At 43.3% G+C, this 20,607-nt stretch overlaps 1 protein-coding gene across 1 annotated transcript in view; it reads left to right on the top strand.

Moving 5' to 3' along the window:
* Window positions 1-20,607, top strand: part of PTPN9 (protein tyrosine phosphatase non-receptor type 9) — a 70,001-nt gene that overhangs the window by 11,910 nt on the left and 37,484 nt on the right. Inside the window, exon 2 of the mRNA XM_074328305.1 lies at window positions 18,291-18,434. Coding sequence (XP_074184406.1) covers window positions 18,291-18,434 — 144 coding nt within the window. The remainder of the gene's footprint in view (window positions 1-18,290; window positions 18,435-20,607) is intronic.

The following is a 20,607-nucleotide window of genomic DNA, read 5'->3' as shown; positions in this document are numbered from 1 at the left end:
CGATGCTGGACCAGACCATGCTGTCCCGAAGAAGAGGAACAGTAAGGCGAAGTTCTCAGAGACTAGCATTTACCATGGTTTCATTCATCCAAAGAAAGAGCAGAGCCTCTGTCTACTTGAGAAACAGAAATGGAACCAGGATGTTAGCATGGCTGCATACAGGGTATTGAGACATCTAATGTCCACTGCAGGCGGCATTCCCCAGAGAGCTGCTTAGCTGCCAGAGGAGTATTAATGAAAGGAGACAGGCTGTTCTGATTCAGCTAGGAAAGCCTGCCTGCCTGGACAAGGCTGTATTCCCCAGGGATGCTCATGTTACTCCAATGTCAGTTGCCCTGAGAATCTGGACCTACGGTAGGAGTTACCAGATTTTACTACCTAAGTCCTTTCAGGGAACTGAGCCCAGTTCTAATTGGAATTGAAAATGAGGTACTGCCGTGAGGATGGCCAGATTGCAGACAGGTTTTCTAGGCTTCATTCTTGTAAGTTTGCACATGGCCTCTCAGGTACAATAAGCTGATCTGCTTGTATTATTTTATCAGCATGAATACATTTGTCCCTGAGTTTATCTGATTTTGAAACGGCTGAGATGTGAGATGACTGCATTGCCTGATGGTAGTCTCCTGGCCAGCTGTATCCCTCTGAAGGCAAAATGGAGACCTTTAGGGAGAGTCCCAGTTTCTTGAGTATGTGACAGACTCAGGATTCAGTTACCGAGGGCACAAGTTGTGGGGCTCAGTCTCAGGAAGCAAGCAGGGGGCCAGTTAGATTTGGTGTAGGTTAGGTTGGCAGCAGCAGGTTTAATCTGCGGCCAGGACCAGATTAGCTACAGGTCTGACATGTCAATTCCGAGAGTTTTGGGCTAGAAGTCGTGAAGTCACTCCTGTCAGATCCATTTGACATGGGCAGAATTGAATTTGAAGAGTGTGTGGGGGGAGGGAGATGAAGGTGGGGGCAGTGTTAGCTATTAGGAATGGAAGCAGTTGTCAAGTAGCTCCAGGTGTGTGGAGGGAATGTAGAATGAGGAAGGAGCTGTGACTGTGTTTTCAAAGCTGCTCACCTGATCTTTTCCTGGGCTGATCATAATTTGCCAGTGACCTTCTTAAAGTTGAGCGCTCAGAACCAAAGAAGACAGTATTACAGGTCTGACGCGCCTCCTTATCTTGGGCTCGCTTGTTTTGGACAGTGCTTCTGCAGTGTGCTCGGAACTCCAGTCATTTTTGGCTGTCTTAGCAAACTGTAGATAGCAAACTTAGCACACTTGATTCATAGATTTAAGTCAACTGAGATCCTTAAGCTTTTCTTAACGTGTTTCTGTTAAATTTCATCTGGTGCTTCTAAAACTGATTTTCTTGTACTTGACCTTCTTTAATGTTCACTATCATTTGTTGAGCTTTCTCATGTGCCAACAACTTTACAAACATTGCCTTTTCTCTCCTCTTACAACAATTTTATGATGCACTGCTCCCATTTTATGGATGTGGAGAGTAAGGCTCAAAGAAGTTCAGAAACTTACTTGCATTCCAAACAGTAAGTGATAAAACCTGATAGTCAAACCCTGTTTGTCTGACTCCAAAGCCTCTTGCCTTTGAATACCATTCTAGCCCGTTGTCCCGTTCTTGATCTTTCAAGTCCATGTTGTGTATTTCAGTATGTTTGTCCTCTTAGCGAAGGCTCCTCCTCTTACGGGGTCGGCATCACCCTGTGCTCTAATCTGAGGCATTCGGCAGTGGGACCAGGCCAGGGGCAGACACACAGCAAATCAAGGGAAGGGTGGGCTTTAGAGGCAGACTTGGTTTTGGAAGCTCAGTTGTATCATCACAAGTATTGTGACTTGGCAAGGGCCTCACCTTGTCTGGGTCTTCATTTCCTCGTTTATAAAATGTCTTAATACCTACAGATGGCCTGTTGGAAAGGTTGAATAAAACATGGATGCAAAGTGCTTAATTCATCGCCTCATACTGTAGGCTCTTAATAACATTAGTCTATTTACCTCCCTCCTTTCAGGGAATGCCTGTAAAATCTTGTTATTTTTTATATCCTTTAAAATACACCTCCCACCCACCCCCCCGCAGGTCCTATTGATTTAAAAAAAAAAAAAATTGACTGTCTTTGGGGAGGATTGTTTATTGTGTCCCGCCAGCTACTCCATGCCCCTCGGTGGCAGCACACTTTGCCACGGGGAGTAGTGGTGAAGACCCGCACCACAGGTTTCTGGGTGATTCCAAGCAAATTGCTTAACCTCTTTTTGCCTCAGTTTCATCACATGTAAAATGTAGGTAATGATAGTACTTATCACAAAGACTTGTTAGGATTAAATAAATTACTACATATGAAGTCCTTGGAGCGATGCTGGGCAGGTAGTGCTGTTTGATCTGTGCTAATATTAACATCTGTAAGTTACAGATAGTAATGCCGACTTTGCAGGGTTATTATGAGAATTAAATGAGAGGTGTGTCAACTGCTGAACAGTTTGCCTGGCAAATACACATATATATATATATATATATATATATATATATATATATATATATATATATATAAAACAAATTAATAGAAGGCACTCTTTTTTTGTCTTTTAATTCAATTTTATTTAAGTAACCAGCATTGAAAACTTTACAAAAACGTTAATGATCTTAAATTGGTTAAAGTTCTTTTCTTTCCTTAAAGGGGCTAAGCATACGTGGGTCTTTTGTAGACACACCTATTTTAATTCTAAGGGGCATGTGATCGATTTTCTCTCAAATCAACTTTTTCCAAACAGAAATCCCTATATATATAAATGGGACCAGTATATGTTAATTTACGTGATGGTGTTAGTTTTCAAAAACATCTTTAGTAAATAAAGGGAGTGTGTAAAACACTGTGGCTTGGTGAATTTTGTGAAATTTCTTCGTCTTTTGAAACATCTTTCCTGCTGCATTTGCTGATTTTTCAGTCACGATCTCTGAGTAATAGAAGGCACTCTTATTGTCCACAGAGAGATCATGAAATGCTCATCAAATGCTTGAAAATGTAGATCTGTTCTATGCATCAGTGATTTTCAAACGTGATCATCTACGGAAATGACCTGGGGATCTTGTTAATGCAGCTTCTCACTTGGCTGCAGGCTGTGGTGGGGCTGAGCGTCTGCATCTGGGCAGACTCCGAGGTGATGCCAGTGCTGCCGTCTGCAAAAGTGAGCAGCGCCATTGGTACCACTGCATTCCTTTGTCTTTCAGTCTAGTTGTATTCTTTTTTGAAAGACATGTTTTCAATAACTTGCTTCTATGACCACCACTCTCCTTTCTAGAAGCTCAAAGCCCACCTTTTTACAAAAGAACCAAATGGGTCAGAGCTAGGTGTGTATGTATGTGAAAGAAAGCTCAGTTGTGCAGTTTATCCAGGACTCATGTCAAGGTTGCCAGGGACTGGGAACCATTTGCAGCCCTTAGTAGATGCCCCCTCTTTGAAATTTGGATTCTGTCCTTGTCATGCGGGGTCTCTGGTTCCGCTCCCCACACAAGAACGCAGGATATGGTGAGGCCAAAAAGGAACATCCACGGAGCCATAGGTAGGGGAGTCATACCACTATATTCTCGCTGGCGGCTGGGTTGGAGACACAGGAAGCAGGAGCCGCAATCCGCCGTCCGCTTCTCTGCCAACTAACCAACCCCGAGCTTAGCCATGGCAGTTACATCAATGGCTAATGGCTAACCGGTTATAGCTGATGACCAACTAGCCACAGCTGATGGCCATCTACTACCCAAGCCAGCACCTTTCCACATGAGGCCGAGAGCCTGGAAACTGCTCTCTGGGACTCTGTCCCCACAGCCCTCCTCAGGCTTTGGCAGCTTGCTCAGCCTTTAAATCCTTCAGCAGAGGCTCCTCAGGTGCCCCAGAGCTCAGGACGGGGACACGTTGCAGGTCTGGAGACGCGCTGGCTTGGAGTAATTAGGGGCTGTGCTATGTGAGCTTCAGTCCTTGCTTTCCACAGGCTTGTTCTTCCCCTCTTGAAGTGGAAGATTGTACTTGTTGATAGAGAAATGGAAGAAGTCAGAATTGATCTAGACAATTCTCACAAAGCCCTTTTTGTTCTCTGGCTTTATTAACAGGACTTGGCTCATTCTGGGCTGTGACTTTTCCTGGCACTTTTCTTTAGGTCAGAACCACCACTCTATTATCTATTTTTACTGCGACCGCTTTCTTTGTGCGTGTATGTTTGTGCGTATCCTTTTAACATCTATCTCGTTGGAGCATTCTGTGCAACCATGCTAGTCTCTTCAGATTGTTCCCTTTTAAAATTGGAATTGGAATAATTTATAATTAATTGCATATCGATGGTCAGAATCTCACTTTTGAGAATTTCTTTAAAAAATACCAGCATCTGTCCTCTCTTTAGAGTTTTGGATTATGAGATTTAAAATTTGTGAAGTGTACATTTTTTCTTTTTAAACTTTTATTTATTTTAAGTGTGTTTTTAGGACCCATCAGTTCCAAGTTAAGTAGTTGTTTCAACCTAGTCGTGGAGGGCGCATGCAGGGATTGAACCTGCAGGGATTGAACCTGCAATCTTGTTAAGAGAACTGTGCTCGAACCAACTGTCGTGCGGGAGACCCTGCTCGCTGCGCCATTTGTCATGCGGGAGACCCTGCTCGCTGCGCCATTTGTCGTGCGGGGCGTCCGGTGGGGTCTCTGCTCCCACTCCCCATACAAGAACGCAGGACATGGTGAGGCCAAAAAGGAACACCCACGGAGCCATAGGCAGGGGAGTCATACCACTATATTCTCTCTGGTGGCATTATACTCTCACTGGAGGCTGGATCCACACTGTCCGCAAACCGCCATCCGCGCTTGCCAGCCCAGCCGCCATCTCCTTGCTAGCCCCCATTCTTTCTCTCTCTGCTAGCGTAGCCACAGCAGTTATATTAGTGGCCAATGGCTCACTGGTTACAGCTGACGGCCAACTAGCCACAGCTGATGGCCATCCAATCACAGTTGATAGCCATTTACTACCTGAACCAGCACCTGTCTATGTGAGGCCGAGAGCCTGGAAACTACTTTCTGGGGCTCTGCCCCCACACCAACTGAGCTAACCGGCCGCCTGGCCGCCCTGCGTGTACATTTTGAAAGCCTATAACACAATGGATAAAAATGAGGGCTCTCCAGACTCAGAAAACCTGGGTTCTGATTCAGGCTCCACCATTTTTCTTGTTTGGGGAAATTGGGCAGTTAGTTGACAGTTGGAAATCTTAATTTTCTCGTCCATAAGATGGGGATAATAAGAGTATTGATCTTCTAGGGCCATCGAGAGGACTTGGCAGACTCTGTAAAACTCAGTGTCTGACTGGGGGTTAGAACTCAATACCTGACAAGTATAGTAGCTATTGTTAATAGCTAATTTAATTTTGTTTTTTAAATAATTTTTTATTTTTCAATTACACTTGATGTACAATATTAGTTTCAGGTATACAACAGTGAGCAGACATTCATAAAACTAATGATCACCTTGATAAGTCTAGTACCCACTTGGCACCATAAATAGTTATTACAATATTACTGACTATATTTCCTGTGCTTTACTTTATGTCCCTGTGACTGTTTTATAGTTACCAATTTGCATTTTTTAATCCCTTCCCCTTTTCCACCCATCCCCCTAACCTCCCTCTCATCTGGCAACCATCAAAAATGTTCTCTGTATCTATGACTTTGTTTCTGTTTCATTTGCTTGTTTTTTTAAGATTCCACATGTCAGTGAAATCATATGGCATTTGTCTTTCTCTGATTTCACTTAGCATAATACAGCTAATTTTGTTATAGGCCTGGTGGTACTTAAATAAGGGTATAAGGTTTACTTACTTTCACAGATAGCCAATTATTTGATCTTGGGAGGTAGACAGGTGTCCTTTTCCGGAACAGGAAACTGTGGCATGCAAAGTGGTGACTGTCCTGAGGGCGCATGGCTGTGGCAGAACGGGGTCTTCACTCAGGATTACTGGTGCCGTGTTGAGGACTTGCTCCCTTAACAGCTTCCTCCAGATGTCACTTCCAAAGATTACATGTTTACTTTCTTTTTGAGACCCTTTGAGTTTTTCAACTAGTCTGTCTTTTGGTCGGGATTAAGTCCAGTATAATAGTTCCCTCATCCTTTTAGGACGAAGCTGTCAGCAAGAATTTATCCCATTTTCTACCCCCTCCCCTTTAAGATAAATGTGGTATCAGCAAAGCCGAGGTGCTTGAAGTTCCTTCCCTCTAACATCATTGTCACTAGGCCATTTTGGGATCTGAGTCAAGAAAACGATCCATTCTCCATTACTGAGCAGGCTGAGGGCACTCCAACAGCTGTAGTGTGTCCATTACTCTTTCCCTCATTCAGAAATTATCTAGTGTGGTTTGTGGATTTCTACTGGGGAGTATCATTTTGAGACACACTACCATCCTACTTCCCCTTTTAAGGTTTGAATGAGATTCACCCATCCATTCACATACAGCATTAAGAAATCCACTAAACTCAGATTTTCATGGATAGGGAGCGTGTCTTATTTATTTTATAAAAATCATAAATTTTAAATTTATCTTGGATATCTATTATGGTAGAGGTCAGAAGTTACGAAATTGGCAACTTAATTCTCAGATATTTTCTCTTCTGAGTTAATAGTCACCTCTCCCATTGCTTTTCTTCTCATGTCATCGCTTACATTGTTTCCCAGTTTGATCCAGGAATTTTTCTCTGTTTTCAGTTTTAAGCTCTCACAATCAGATGGGCAAGTGCTAAGACAACCGTGTCCTTCCTGCTCCCTGTGGAGGGCACTGCAGCAGGCGGAGAGCCACAGTCGCTCACACGTGCTCACCGCAGTGCTGCCAGGCAGTGTGCGTGGGCCCGAGCGCGCCGCCAGGAGCACGCCCGCGCCCTACCCTGCCCTGCCCCGCCCCCAGCTTCTAGTCCAGTGGGAGCTGATAGACGTAAGATTTTATAATGCTGTCTGCCCAGCTGGAAGGCTGTCAGCATTTACAGGAGGAAGAAGTGGGATTGACACTGACACCTATAGGGTGAACGAGGAGTAGGGGAAGGAGAAGAATGTTCCAGCATGGTCTGGAAAGGCGACTCCAATTTACCGACAGCCATTCACATTCCTCCTTTTCTAAAGTCTCAGCTATCAATTGGAAGAAGAGGTCATCAACATTGTTATGAAAGCCGTCCCCAGCCCCTAGGTTCTCCAAGCCCTTTAGAGTTTTTTTCCTTAGCAAGACTTTCCAAGTCTCTTCTGGTGTGTGACACACCCCTAATTAACCAGCTGGAGTGGGTAGCAGTTGGCAAGTTGCCCTAACAGTCTCCTTATGGAGGGTGACCAGCTACCCCCCCCCCCCCCCCCCCCCCCCGTCCCTCGTCCTGGGGGGTGGGGAGGGGGAATGAAGGGCTTGGCTCCTGCTGGTGGCGAGGGGCTCCCTCTTTATTCTCCACATTGCTGTTTTTTCCTGTTTCCTTCGGTTAAATTCTTCTACCCCTCAACCTCTTGACATGAATTTTCTCCTGAGACAATTTAGAAATGTTTATTTCCTTGTTTGGAGAGTGGTTTGTAAGCTTGAGAGGTGAGATGCCAGCTCGTGTTTAGTAACCATGCTATTGGCTAATGCCTCCAGCAAGAAAGCAAGTGTGGCACAATTCCTGCCATGCCTGGGAGCACCCTGTGTCAGGGCTGGGGGCTCCTAAAGCACCTATAATCCTCTACCCCTTCTTAGAGGTCCCTAACTTGTTCCCTCTGACCCTGGTATGAAGAATATCAACAAACTTACATTTGGTGGCATAGTTTAGTTTAAAATAGTAGTTTTAAAGCATCTAGTTTTAAAGCATCATGTTCAGATGTCCCTATTATTTATATGCCGTGTTTCCCGAAAATAAGACCTAGCCGGACAATCAGCTCTAATGCGTCTTTTGGAGCAAAAATTAATATCAGACCCGGTCTTATATTATACTACATTATATAAGACCCGGTCTTATAGTAAAAGAAGAGATTTGATATCTTGAAATACATGGATACCAGAATAAAGACCTGATGATGGGGGAGATCTTTCCAAGTGAGTGCTCCCTGTGTCGTGTTCTGTGCTAGATGTTGTTTTAAGCAGTTGGTTGTGAGTTCCCAAAATACTGTTATCCAGGTTGCTGGGAGTTGTCGCATTCAGGACATGTTTTATAAACAAATTATATTTACTGTGTCCTCTCCAAAGGGACTTGCTATTTAGTATATTGTACAGGAGACTGAATGGGGGCACTACTGAAAGGTAGAAATGTCACCCATTTGAATGTGTGGAATTTGAATATGTCGTATTTTATTAGGAAGTGTGAAATGCAGAATTTCTTAACAGCTAAGGCATACACAAGGAATCAGAAAACATTTTAGAGACATTAAAATGCCCTATACTTTATCTGATTTTTTTGAAAGAAAGCATTAGAAATGTTGACTGAAAAATATCTACTAGGTGTTTCATCACCAAAAGGATTTATTTGGGAAAATGAAAGGGATGCAGCCCAGCGCATGCGGACATGGCAGGCCATGTGCACACTCGGCCTGTGTGCCCAGACGGAGGGGTGTTTATAGAAGGGAGAAGGAGGTTAATGGAACGGGAAGTTAGAGCCAGAGTTTTATTGTCCACAGAGCTCTTCCTGTAGGGTTCTCGCCGTTATGTAGCGTGGGGGCGCTTCTGGAAGCCCTCGCTCCTCCCACAGACCCTCCCCACTGGGTATGTTTGCTTCAGGTTCCACTTCATCTTTATCAGAGATCAGAAACAAACGAAAGTGAAACTGAATCTTAAAAACGTTTGGTCCATAGAGGTGGAACAAACACGGACAATGTAAAAAAGTGAGTAGGAATCAATTAGACCTGAGCACACTATAAACACTTTTAAAAAATAAAGGGCAGCAGGACAGACTGCAAGCCCTGCCCGGCCTGCCGCCCCGCCGCCCCTGCCTCCTCCAGTGGCTGTATTTTCAGCTGCTGTATGAGTGACCTGGGAACTGACCCAGCTGAAGGTAGACTGGGAATGCAGATGATAAATCATTGAATGTTGATATGTTGCTCTGTGATCTTTTTATGAAAAAAATAAGCTTTTTCTTTATTAAAAACCATGAAAAAGTCATTTATTGCCTTTAAAATAAGAACAATTTACAGTTATAAATGGATGCACAGATTTGGTTTTCACTTCCAATTTTTTTTAATTAGAAATTTAAAGGGCTGCCCATTGGAAGGACTTCCCCCACCCCCCCATTTTTAGGAAGTTTTTAGTGTCAGTAGTAATTATAGTATAATTTAAGTAATATTGGTAGTAATTTAAGTAAGCAAGTAGAACAATTTTGGATTTAAGTTGAAATTCATGTACTTTTTTCATTTTATTTTTTTCTAGAAGAAAAATACTGAAAAATGCAGAAAAAGGAATAAAAGGTTTTTGGTTCACTATTTTACAGTTTGTCATGTTTGCGGTATCTTAGGTTTTTTTTTAACAGAAAACTCTGATGTACTTTGATGGCTGCATAGTGTGGTCTATTATATGGACATTCCATAACTTTTTCATTTCCCTATATACTGTTGGTCATTTCGGTTATTTCTAATATTTTGTCATTAGAAACTGGAGATCAATAAATAGAAACCTCATTTAAATTGGCTTTGGGAGGGCCTGCGGGGGCGCTGTCAGGCACTAGCACTCATTGTCAGTTACCCCAAACAGGAGGCTGTTTTCCTACCGACCTCTCCCATAGGAAGAGGGAGGGTCTTTTCCTTGCCTGGCTGCCACTCAGCCAATGAAAAGCCACTTCCAACTGCCAGTTTCCTCCAACCGACTGTTGACAGCAGCCCCCTAAACACCTCTTTCCTTTGTAAAAGAACTTTTCCACTCCTTTCCTCTCCGGACTAGCACATCCCCAAGGGCAATTCTTTGTTGTTCTCAAATAAACCCAATTGTTGGAGAAATATCTGGCTCTTTAGGGTCCACAAAACAGTGCTGCAGTGAACAACCATATACCCAGTGTCCATTGCAGCATTGTTTGTAATGGCAAAATGTTACAAACAACGTGTATGTATATATCAACATACATATAATTTGTCTGTACTATTTTGCTTATATTTTTGTACAACAGATTCCTAGAAGTGGTGATGTGGGTCATAGGGTTTGCACATTAAAAACTGCTAGGTAAGTGCTATATTGATACAAAGAAGTGATATGACTTACATAGTTGCTATATTACATGAAACCTCCGTTTCCCATATTATCTCCAGTATTGTATGTTAACAATCATTTTAATTTTTGTCAATTGATAGAAATGGCATCTTTAAAAAAAATTTTTTTTTAAATAAATTTTATCGGGGAACAGTGTGTTTCTCCAGGCCCATCAGCTCCAGGTCATTGTCCTTCAATCTAGTTGTGGAGGGTGCAGCTCAGCTCCAAGTTCAGTCGTTGTTTTCTCGTTGTTTTCAATCTTAATTGCACAGGGCGCAGCCCACCATCCCCATGCGGGAATTGAACCGGCAGCCTTGTTGTTTAGAGCTCACGCTCTAACCAACTGAGCCACCTGGCTGCCTCAAAATTTATCCTTTTAATTTGTACGTTTTATTTCGCTCTTGACTAGGTTGTGCATAGACATGGACGTTTATAGTTTACTCTTCCACCCTGTTTCCCAGCCCCAATTTAGTTCCTCTCTCCAGAGGTAAACAATATTACCAGTTTTTAATATATCCTCCTACAAGTATTTTGTGCATATATGAACAAATTCATATATACTTTTTCTATTAATTGGTGTGTCAGTTTTATCACGTGCAAAGGATTGTATAGAAAAAATCTGTATATGCAGAAGGTTATTTCTGGATTTTCTCTTTAAAAATTACTGTCTTTATGTATCAAGTTTCTTTTTGTCTCATGGTGTTATGTAACCTTCACTTCCATAGTGGTAGTAATCTCAATCCTTTGGACCTTCCCATCTTTAGTAGAAAAAAAACACACAAACTTTTAATGTTTAACCATTTAGTATGAGGACTGCTCAGGTTTCTATTAGGTAATCCTTAACCAAATTAAGGTAATTCCTTCTGTTCCTAGTTTGCTAACTTTGTTTTTTAATCATGGTGGGTGGTGAATTTTATTCAATGCATTTTCAGCATCTGTTGAGAAGGTTGTATATACTTTTTCTCCCTTAGTATCTGTTAATACAGAAAATTGCTTTGATAGATTTTATGATAGTAATAGTAAACCATCTTTTCATTCCTGGAATAAGCCCTCTTTGGTTATGATATACATTTCCTCTGTTATCCTTCTCTTTGTATAGCAAGAGTTATCTGTTATTAAACATGAAGGTTTAATAAATATGGCATAAAATCATTTGAGCCTGTTGGTGTTATTATTATTGTTGTTATTATTTTTGGTAAGAGATATTTGGCAAGTCTTGTTTTTTTTCTTGTTTTTTTTTTTTAAGATTTTATTGGGGAAGGGGAACAGGACTTTATTGGGGAACAGTGTGTACTTCCAGGACTTTTTTTTTTCCCAAGTCAAGTTGTTGTCCTTTCCATCTTAGTTGTGGAGGGCGCAGCTCAGCTTCAAGTTGTTGTCCTTTCAGTCTTAGTTGTGGAGGGAGCAGCTCAGCTCCAGGTCCAGTTGCTGTTGCTAGTTGCAGGGGGCACAGCCCACCATCCCTTGCTGGAGTCCAACCGGCAACCTAGTGGTTGAAAGGATGCGCTCCAACCAACTGAGCCATCTGGGAGCTCAGCAGCAGCTCAGCTCAAGGTGCCGTGTTCAATCTTAGTTGCAGGGGGCGCTGCCCACCATCCCTTGAGGGACACAAGGAATTGAACTGGCAACCTTGTGGTTGAGAGCCCACTGGCCCATGTGGGAATCGAACCAGCAGCCTTCGGAGTTAGGAGCACGGAGCTCTAACCGCCTGAGCCACCGGGCCGGCCCCAACAAGTCTTGTTTTTTAATTTACATTTCTTTGATACTCAGTGGTAACTAATTTTTCTAAAAGTAAATCTTAAAACTTCCTTGGTTCTTTCTTCTCTGCCCTCTAAATGTTAATATACTTCAGAGTTCTGTTCATTATTACTCATCATACATACTTAGTCGGAGATATTAGAAACATTGATTTTGCTCTGCACAGTGCTGAGAACTAGGTGAGTTAAATAGACATGACCCCTACCTTCCAGGAACTTCCCTCTGTGCGCCTAGATTTTTTTCCTTCCTGTCTGGTTTCCCCACTGCTAACAGTCATTAGGGGGAAGAGGAGAACCAAATTTACATCCTCGTCCCTTTGCTTAAGATCTCTGTTGACCCCAGCTTCCTGCCTGGGAGCTGGAGCACAGCATCCAAGGGCCTTCTCAGTGTGGCTTGGCCGCCTGTGAGCTCATCTCCTGCCCGTCTCTCTCATACCCTGCTGGACACACCAGCACACTGTATACCCAGTAATCCCTGTTCTTTCCTGACTCTGTCTTTACACGTTTTGTTTTCTCTAGCCAGAATGCTTGTTTCTGCTTGGCAAATTCCTGCTAGTCCTTCAGGGCACTCTACAAAGGTACTTTTTAAAAATTCTCCTAGAGAGAGTTCAAATCCCATAGTGCTCTGCTCATAGATCTGCCCTAGAACTTAGGCATTTCTGTGATGGTGACCTACTTATACATCTGTCTCCATATTTAAATGACTGTAAACTACTCAGAATGGGGTCTGTCTCTCTAAACTGTGTCTCCCCAGCAGCTACTACGTGCTTAGCACTGAGTAGGCCCTCAGCACATACTTGTGGGATGGCCATGGCAGGTTGCCGGAGAGGAAGTGACTAAGCTGGAGCCACATGTACTTGGACAGTCTGTCTTTCTTCTCCCTTCCCCCCAAGATTTTTTTTTTCAGTGCGGGTGTGGGAACATATACCTAGAGAATTATATATTTATTAGTATTTTTCTGTTGACTTTAACTTTGAACTTATTAAAAACAAAACAGCTGTGCAGGATGATGGGATTATGGGTGATCTTTTTCCTTTTTGCAGATTTCCTTAATACATTGTTTCATAACATAATTAGAAATTTCTCTTAAAACCTTTCCCTTCCCAGATACAGTAAAACCCTATTTAAGAAAGCATTGGCTCTTTTAAGATCACATTTAAGAAAAGGTAAAATTTTCCTGATAAAAATAAAAATATCTGTAATAAACCAGTAAATAGTAATTCAAAAGAACTAGGTTTAGTTACATACCTGGCCCGATAACAAAGGGCTAATGGAAAGATTGTAGATTTTAGTTTAAAAATTCAATAAATCTCATCTTGCTGCATCATAGCAAGCTAGTGTGTGGTAGCTCATATTCTGTTTCCTAGTATATTGATACAGACTGAACAGATTAACAGACATAACAAGGCAACAATTCACTATGAAGGAAAGATGGAAACAGGCATAAGAGAAAGGTAGCTTTCCTAGTGCATTTCTCCCTGAAATTAGTGGGGAAATGGCATGTTTGCTGAAACACAGAAACAGCCTCAAATTTGGTGAAAAGCAGACAGTGTGTCTCATATTGCACCACTTTTCCTTACTTAGGTATTCAGTGCAGGGTGACAGACGGCATTTTTTGCGTGGTGTTTGTCCTGCACCAAGTTTTTTCTTTATTATGGTGAGAAATAGTCTATAGTCGGTGTGATGCTGTTAAAAGGACTTGTGCTCAGGATGGCAGTGCTAATTCCCAGAGCTGCCAGTTCGTCTGAAAGCAGGGACAAAAGGATTTGAAGATGGGAGCAGGGGTGTCCGTCCTTCTGGAGCCAGCTTTTATACTGCCACAGAGCCTGGGTGAGGAGGACTTATTCCTTTAGACACTTGTAGTTTGCAGATTAACATACATTGGAAATTTCTAATTGAAACTTACCCTTTTGGATAAAATGGATTAGAGAGATTGAATTGCTATAGGCTAATGAGAAACAGCAGAGGCCACTTGATTCTGAGGAACTCTTATATCTCTGTTGAAAGAAGTTTCAGTGTGAAGTGACTGGAGTAAAGAAAAAAGAACATGAACACCCACTCAGACACTACCTACACATGCCAGGTACTGAGATGGATGCTTTTCTGTCCTTTGTCTCTTTTAAGCGTTATTTTTCAGATGAGGAAATTGAGGTTCAGAGAGGTTAAATGACTGCCCAAGTATCACAGAGCAGTGAGTGACAGGATGGTTCTTTCTGCCTCCTGTGGTGAGGTGGCTGATATCCCAGGAATTTATTTCAAGAACATGTTTGTCGTGGGTCTGGCTCTTCCACACTCTCCCACATTTTCTTGGAATGCACATGTTAAGGTACCACTTGTGGAACCGAGAACACAGGAGTTAAGGAACCACCCATGGAACTGAGAACACAGTTAAGGCACCACCTGTGGAACTGAGAACACAGTTAAGGCACCACCTGGGGAACTGAGAACATAGTTAAGGCACCACCCGTGGAACTGAGAACACAGTTAAGGCACCACCCGTGGAACTGAGAACACAGGCGTTAAGGCACCACCCGTGGAACTGAGAACACAGGTAAGGCACCACCCGTGGAACTGAGAACACAGGTAAGGCACCACCCGTGGAACTGAGAACACAGTTAAGGCACCACCCGTGGAACTGAGAACACAGTTAAGGCACCACCCGTGGAACTGAGAACACAGTTAAGGCACCACCCGTGGAACTGAGAACACAGTTAAGGCACCACCCGTGGAACTGAGAACACAGTTAAGGCACCACCCGTGGAACTGAGAACACAGTTAAGGCACCACCCGTGGAACTGAGAACACAGTTAAGGCACCACCCGGGGAACTGAGAACACAGGCGTTAAGGTCCCACCTGTGGAACTGAGCGTGTGAGCACATTTTTCTTGACCTTTTGTGTGGCTAGCCTTGTGCCTAAAGCTCATCTCAGAATTGTAGCTGCTCTTGGGAGTTTGATGTAACGTGAAGACCATTATGCTTGTACCGTATTTCAGCGCCAGTGTGGATGGTGTGCAGGGTGTAATAATCCACCTACTGGACAGGTTTCTCAGCCGTTTTTTAGCAGGTTCTCAGTACCTTATTCTTCGTGGTTATAGTCAAGAAACTTGTTTTATCTGTTTAAACCTGATTGTGGGAGACGTATTTAATTACAATAAGCTTTTGGTTATGCTGAAATAAATCTTACCTGCACCTCAAAGTCTGGTTGAGGAGGGTTGTAAGTGGTGATGGTAGTTTTTCTGTGCATCAGTTCAGACCTTTTCTCTAAGGGAGACCAAAGTTTGAACTGTGACTACTCCTTAGCTGCCGGGCGGTAACAACTGTGGTTACTCAGAAGTCTAAATAGAGTCAAACCATTGACCTTGAGCTGAAGTATTTTGTAAACTGTGACTCATCTTTTGGCTCATCCTTTCTTTCACCAGGAAATACACTGAATATTAATTTAAGGAATTTCAGTTATCCCTTCTGAAGAGTGTGTTGTTCATTAAAATATGTGGGACTTGTTTTTCTGGTAACTAACAGGACCACAAATTGGTCTGTGCTCAGTGGTTGTGCCAAATTCATGTGTAAAGAGGGGGAGATCTGATCGACTGTCTAGAGAAAGGCTGTAGAAGGGGAGACCTTCGTTTCTGAATTCTTTCAGAGGTCCCTGTCTTCCACCAGAGGAGTGGGGATGTGCAGGAGGATGGATCTGAGGCTGAACACAGCAGGTGGTGTGTGTGTGTGTTTGTATCTGTAAATATCACATCACTGTTTACAGTACACTGGACTCTAAGTGCAAGACCTGGTCAGGCCAAACCAGGAGGAATTGTTCCCTTGCTTGAAGCCAAGAATAACATCCTGACCAGCAGGGGACAGAGGTCAGTTCAAGGCAGCAGCTCTTGGGAGCTATAGGACATTAAGAACCTTGAAGGAACTGAGTTTAATAAGAAGGAAGCCAGTATGTACTTTGAAGGAAGTGTTGTGAAACCTGTGTGTCTCTTATTGGGGCATGGCTCATTTATAAAAAATGAAAAATCATCACTGGATATGTGATGAATTCATATTACCTCCTGGTCATTTAACTGTATTTGCCCCTCCTGCCTCATATTGATTTGTCTGTTTATTGTTTTTATTAGAAAAGGGGGAAAGTATGTTCTAATATTCTGGTGTTTTATTCTATAAGCAGCTTCAGAAATGCCAAGAGAGGGATGGATTTAAAAGATATGTTAATTAAAAGACAAATATCCTTTATTAAATCTCCTGGGGAACTTCCAGACTGGCTGAAGTCTCATTTGTGGGATCTTTCTGTCCCCACTTTTCTTTTCCCTTTGGTCTTCCCTAATTCTGATGCTGGCCACTCACCCCACAGAGGCAGCTCACACTGTTTTTGGGGGTAGCATTCTAAGTTTGTCCTGTTTTCTTCGCTGGCGCTGATTTTTCTAATCTGACTTCAACTACTTCTGGGCCAAAGTGTTCCTCTGAAAGCTTTTCTTCATGGCCTTTATTTCTTGGCTCTTTTTATGCACTTTGCCTGATTAGTTTTGCTGGTTTTCTCCTTTTCCAGTATTCTAAGTTATATTGCCTCATTTGGAAGGTTTTAAAGCTCAGGTGCAGCTTCAGGCCTCTTAGATTTTACTCTGGTTTGTAAAGTGCCTTTTCCTTTCCTAGAAATTGGGGGGTGAACCAGGTGCTCTGAAGGCAGGTGTTGCTAACCAGTCCTGGAACCCTAGTTTGCTACTTGTTTAGACACATCTGTAACAATTGGATTGTATTTGCAAGGTCCGACTTGTTGCCAAGATTCCGGTGGGTCATTGCAGCTCATTGGTGTTACCTTTTATCCCCTTGGTTTTCTTTCTTTTTTCTTTTTTTTTTTTTCTGATTAGTTTGTTCATTCATTCTTTTTTTTTTTTTTAATTGCGGTGACAATTGTTAGTAAAATTACATAGTTTTCAAGTGTACAGTTCTGTATTACATCATCTATAAGTCCCATTGTGTTCACCACCCAGAGTCAGTTCTCCTTCCATCACCATATATTTGATCCCCCTTACCCTCATCTCCCACCCCCCACCCCCCTTACCCTCTGGTAACCCCCTTGGTTTTCAATAGAAAATTTAGAGGCAAAGAGAGAACTACATTGTCCATGGTCACTTAGTAGGTTGGTGTTATACATCTTAACTGTGGGTTGATTGGTTGATCAGTTAAATTTCATAATCCTTATCAAGTTGATCACATTTTGGACCAAGATGTGAGAAAGGTTTCTGGATGGAAGGGACTGAATAGCCTTATGTAGAGAGTATTTAGCAACTTAGAGTACACATGCAAAAAATCCTCACGTAAATCCTTTTTTTTTTTTTTTTTTAATTTTATTGGGGAATATTGGGGAACAGTGTGTTTCTCCAGGGCCCATCAGCTCCAAGTCGTTGTGCTTCAATCTAGTTGTGGAGGGCACAGCTCAGCTCCAAGTCCGGTCACCATTTTCAATCTTAGTTGCAGGGGGCGCGGCCCACCATCCCATGCAGGAATTGAACTGGCAACCTTGTTGAGAGCTCCTGCTCTAACCAACTGAGCCATCTGGCTGCCCTGTAAATCCTATTCTTAATGAAGCAGCAGAAGTGTGGGTTGGCTGAGTGGAAACTGGTCATAAATGTAAGGAGAAACAGGGTGAAAGGAGAAAAGAGCATGGGTTAATCAAGAGACGAACAAATAGGCATCTTGTCAGCTCCGGATCAGACAGGGAAAATGAAACTTTCCTACCCTCCCCCCAGTATTAGGCTTTCCACCACCCCTCTCTGTAAACCACTGTCCAGAGGGGCTGTTAATGAGTCTGGGGCACTAGTGTCTGGTTTCGGGGCTGCCATGTGAAGCGTGAAGAGGTCCTGTGGGGTCAGTCAGCACGAAGAGCAGTTGTCCTTTTGATTTGTTCAATTTGCAGCTCCCAAATAGCACTGCTAATTCCAACACCACAACATTTTCTGATGGCTTTGCTGTGTCCAGTGGCTTTGGGGAGCAGAGCCGCAGCAGACCGCTGCGCTGCGCTGCACATCGCACAATAAACTTCTGAGGGTCCATCTACCTTTTATTTACCTTAAAAAAAACCCACAAAACTGCAATGTTTTTGCTATAGGGCCATTAGTTTGCATCCCATTTGGGAGCCTTCAGTCCCCTTACCTGGCCTCACTGAGTTGTATGAATTTTCACTATTTCTGGTTTCAGACATGTTTCCAGCTTTTGTCTTTCCCTGGCCCATGTAGTAAACTTTGGGTACAGACTTGCTTGGGGGAAAGGGTGATATTTTTTCCTTCCTCGTTTGTTTCAGTACGTATGTTCTCTACTTATTAATTATCTTTTCCTTTCTCTGTCAAACAGGCCACCAGGCAGTTTCTGGAGGAGATTGACAAGTGGGGCGCGCAGTACAACGTCTCCCCTCTCTCCTGGCATGTGGCTGTGAAGTTTCTCATGGCTCGGAAGTTCGACGTGCTCCGTGCGGTGGAGTTGTTCCACTCCTACAGGGTGCGCACCCGGGGTGGGCCAGGCCTGTGTGGCTGGGCTCTGTTGCTGTTTTCTCTGCCATACTCCATACACGCAGTGGTTCTGAATGTTCTCCCCACTCCCATTACAAAAAGGGGATCCGTAGTCAAGAGTTCTACCTTGGGGTCAGAGAGCCCTCCTAAAGAGATATAAAATCTCCCCAAATTTTTTTAAAAAGGAGCGGGGAGATAAGAAGCACTGAAATTCTTATCTTTTTTTTTTTTTTTTTAAGGCTAAGGCCCACTCAGGCTTGTCTTGTGGGTTATCTTGTTCAGTAGTCATCCATTTCGTCAGTGTATTTATTGTATACCTGCTGTGTTCCAGTTGCGGAGATCACTATTTAGAAAGAGAGAGCAAACAGTTATAGAGGTGTTATGATAGGGCAGTACTGGGCTCGGTGGGAGCACAGTTAGTGAGGAGAGTCAAGAAAGCCTTCCTGCAGGAGATGACTTATAAATTAAGATCTGAGGAGTGAGGAGGAGTCAGACGGGTAGGAACGAAAGCCCACAAAAGTATGGCAGAGAGAACAGCAAGTTCAGTTACCTGGAGGGAAACGGAGCTGAGCAGAAATGCTGAGTGGGAGCAGGGACAAGACATTGAGCAGCAGAGGGAAGGGAAACAAGGCCAGATAAGGGGTGTCCATCTGCTTTTTCTTAGGGGCAGAGGAATTCATTGAAGGTATACATAGCAGACGGCCTTGATCAAGTTTGCATTATGGGAAGATTTTTCTCACTGTACTTTGGAGGATGGGTCAGAAGGGCTGAACTAGAGACAGACCAATTCAAAGCCTTTTGTACTTATTGGGAAAGAGGATTGGGGTTTCCTTAAGCCCCGAGTCAAGGGGAGCTAGATGAAAAGCAGGCAGATTCTAGAAGTAAAATCACTAGGACAGGGTTGCTTTAACTGGTACATGAGGACGGAATCAAGGTTCCAGGTCTCTGCCTTGGGTGGGGCGTTCACTAAGGTCGGAAGTGCTGAAGGGGTATGAGAGAAGGTCACGAGCTCAGCTTGTCCATGTGAAGTTTGAAGTGCCATTGGGACATCCAAATAGACACGTTCTCTGAGCAGTTGGAATATGAATTTAGGGTTCAGAAAAGCAATCTGGGCTGCAAGTAGAGATGTCAGAGTAACAAAGTAGACCTGAATATTGGAGCCCTGAGAGTGGGTGAGGTCATGGGAGGGTGTGAGGAGTAGGAAGGTGTGTAGGGCAGAGTCTCCACTCAGACCTTTTGCTTTCTTGGGTCCAGTATTGTTTTCAAAGTGGAATTTGAATGCTTTAGGTGAGGCATATGCTCCCGTGATCCCAGCACTGACGCTGTCTTCACTGGCTACCTTGCCCTAAGGGCATTGGAATTTGATTTTAGAGATGGATTGGGGAAAGTTATAAACAAAGGCCTCATTTGTTTTACTCACTAGCATGTTCCTAGCACTTAGCTCAGTGCCGGGTACTACGAGTTACTCTACAAATATGTGCAGAATGAATAAATGAGTCAGTGGTGAATTGAGTGAGCACATGAATTTTTAAAAAGCCCACAAAAAAGGCTTAGAAGGAGTAGCTGGAGAAACAGCAAAACCAAGAGCGTATGCTCCATCAAAGATAGAGATTGTCTCGGGAAGAAGGGAATGGGAGTGGTCAGCCTTGTCATGGAAGGAGGGCTGAAAATGCCCACTGGATATGCGTGCAGTGCCGGGAAGGCCCTTCGGTATTTAGATTGGGAGGAAATGGGGTGCGGTAGGCCAGGCACCAGGGAGCTGCTGGCGAGTTTAGAATCTGGCCACGGAAATGGGGACGATAAGCTTGTGGCAGCTGTTGCTGGAGAGGCTGTCGAGAGGGGTGGCTCCTGTCAGTGATGTGGGGTGCCTGCTTCCAGACTTAGGGTATATATTTTAATATCCTGGTGCAGTGTCTGTGCTGCTGCGTGTTTAAGAACTCTGACCCTGCACGCTAATGACACGTCAGTTCATCTGTAGAGTTAGGATTCCCACTGATTAAAAGGAAATATCCTACCTAAGCTGGCTTTGGACAGGAATTCTGATAATGCCTGGCTGGCCTAGAAGGGGGTTACAAAGGAATTTATGATTCAGTTAGTTGACTTGTAAAGTCCTTTACCTCTGAACATTGGTGATTACATAAAGCTGTCCTGGATATACAGTA

The sequence above is a fragment of the Rhinolophus sinicus genome, linkage group LG03 (assembly GCF_036562045.2).
Source record: "Rhinolophus sinicus isolate RSC01 linkage group LG03, ASM3656204v1, whole genome shotgun sequence".
Taxonomy (NCBI): Eukaryota; Metazoa; Chordata; class Mammalia; order Chiroptera; family Rhinolophidae; genus Rhinolophus; species Rhinolophus sinicus.
Note: the sequence above shows the minus strand (reverse complement) of the source record. Positions and strands in the feature narration are given on the sequence as shown.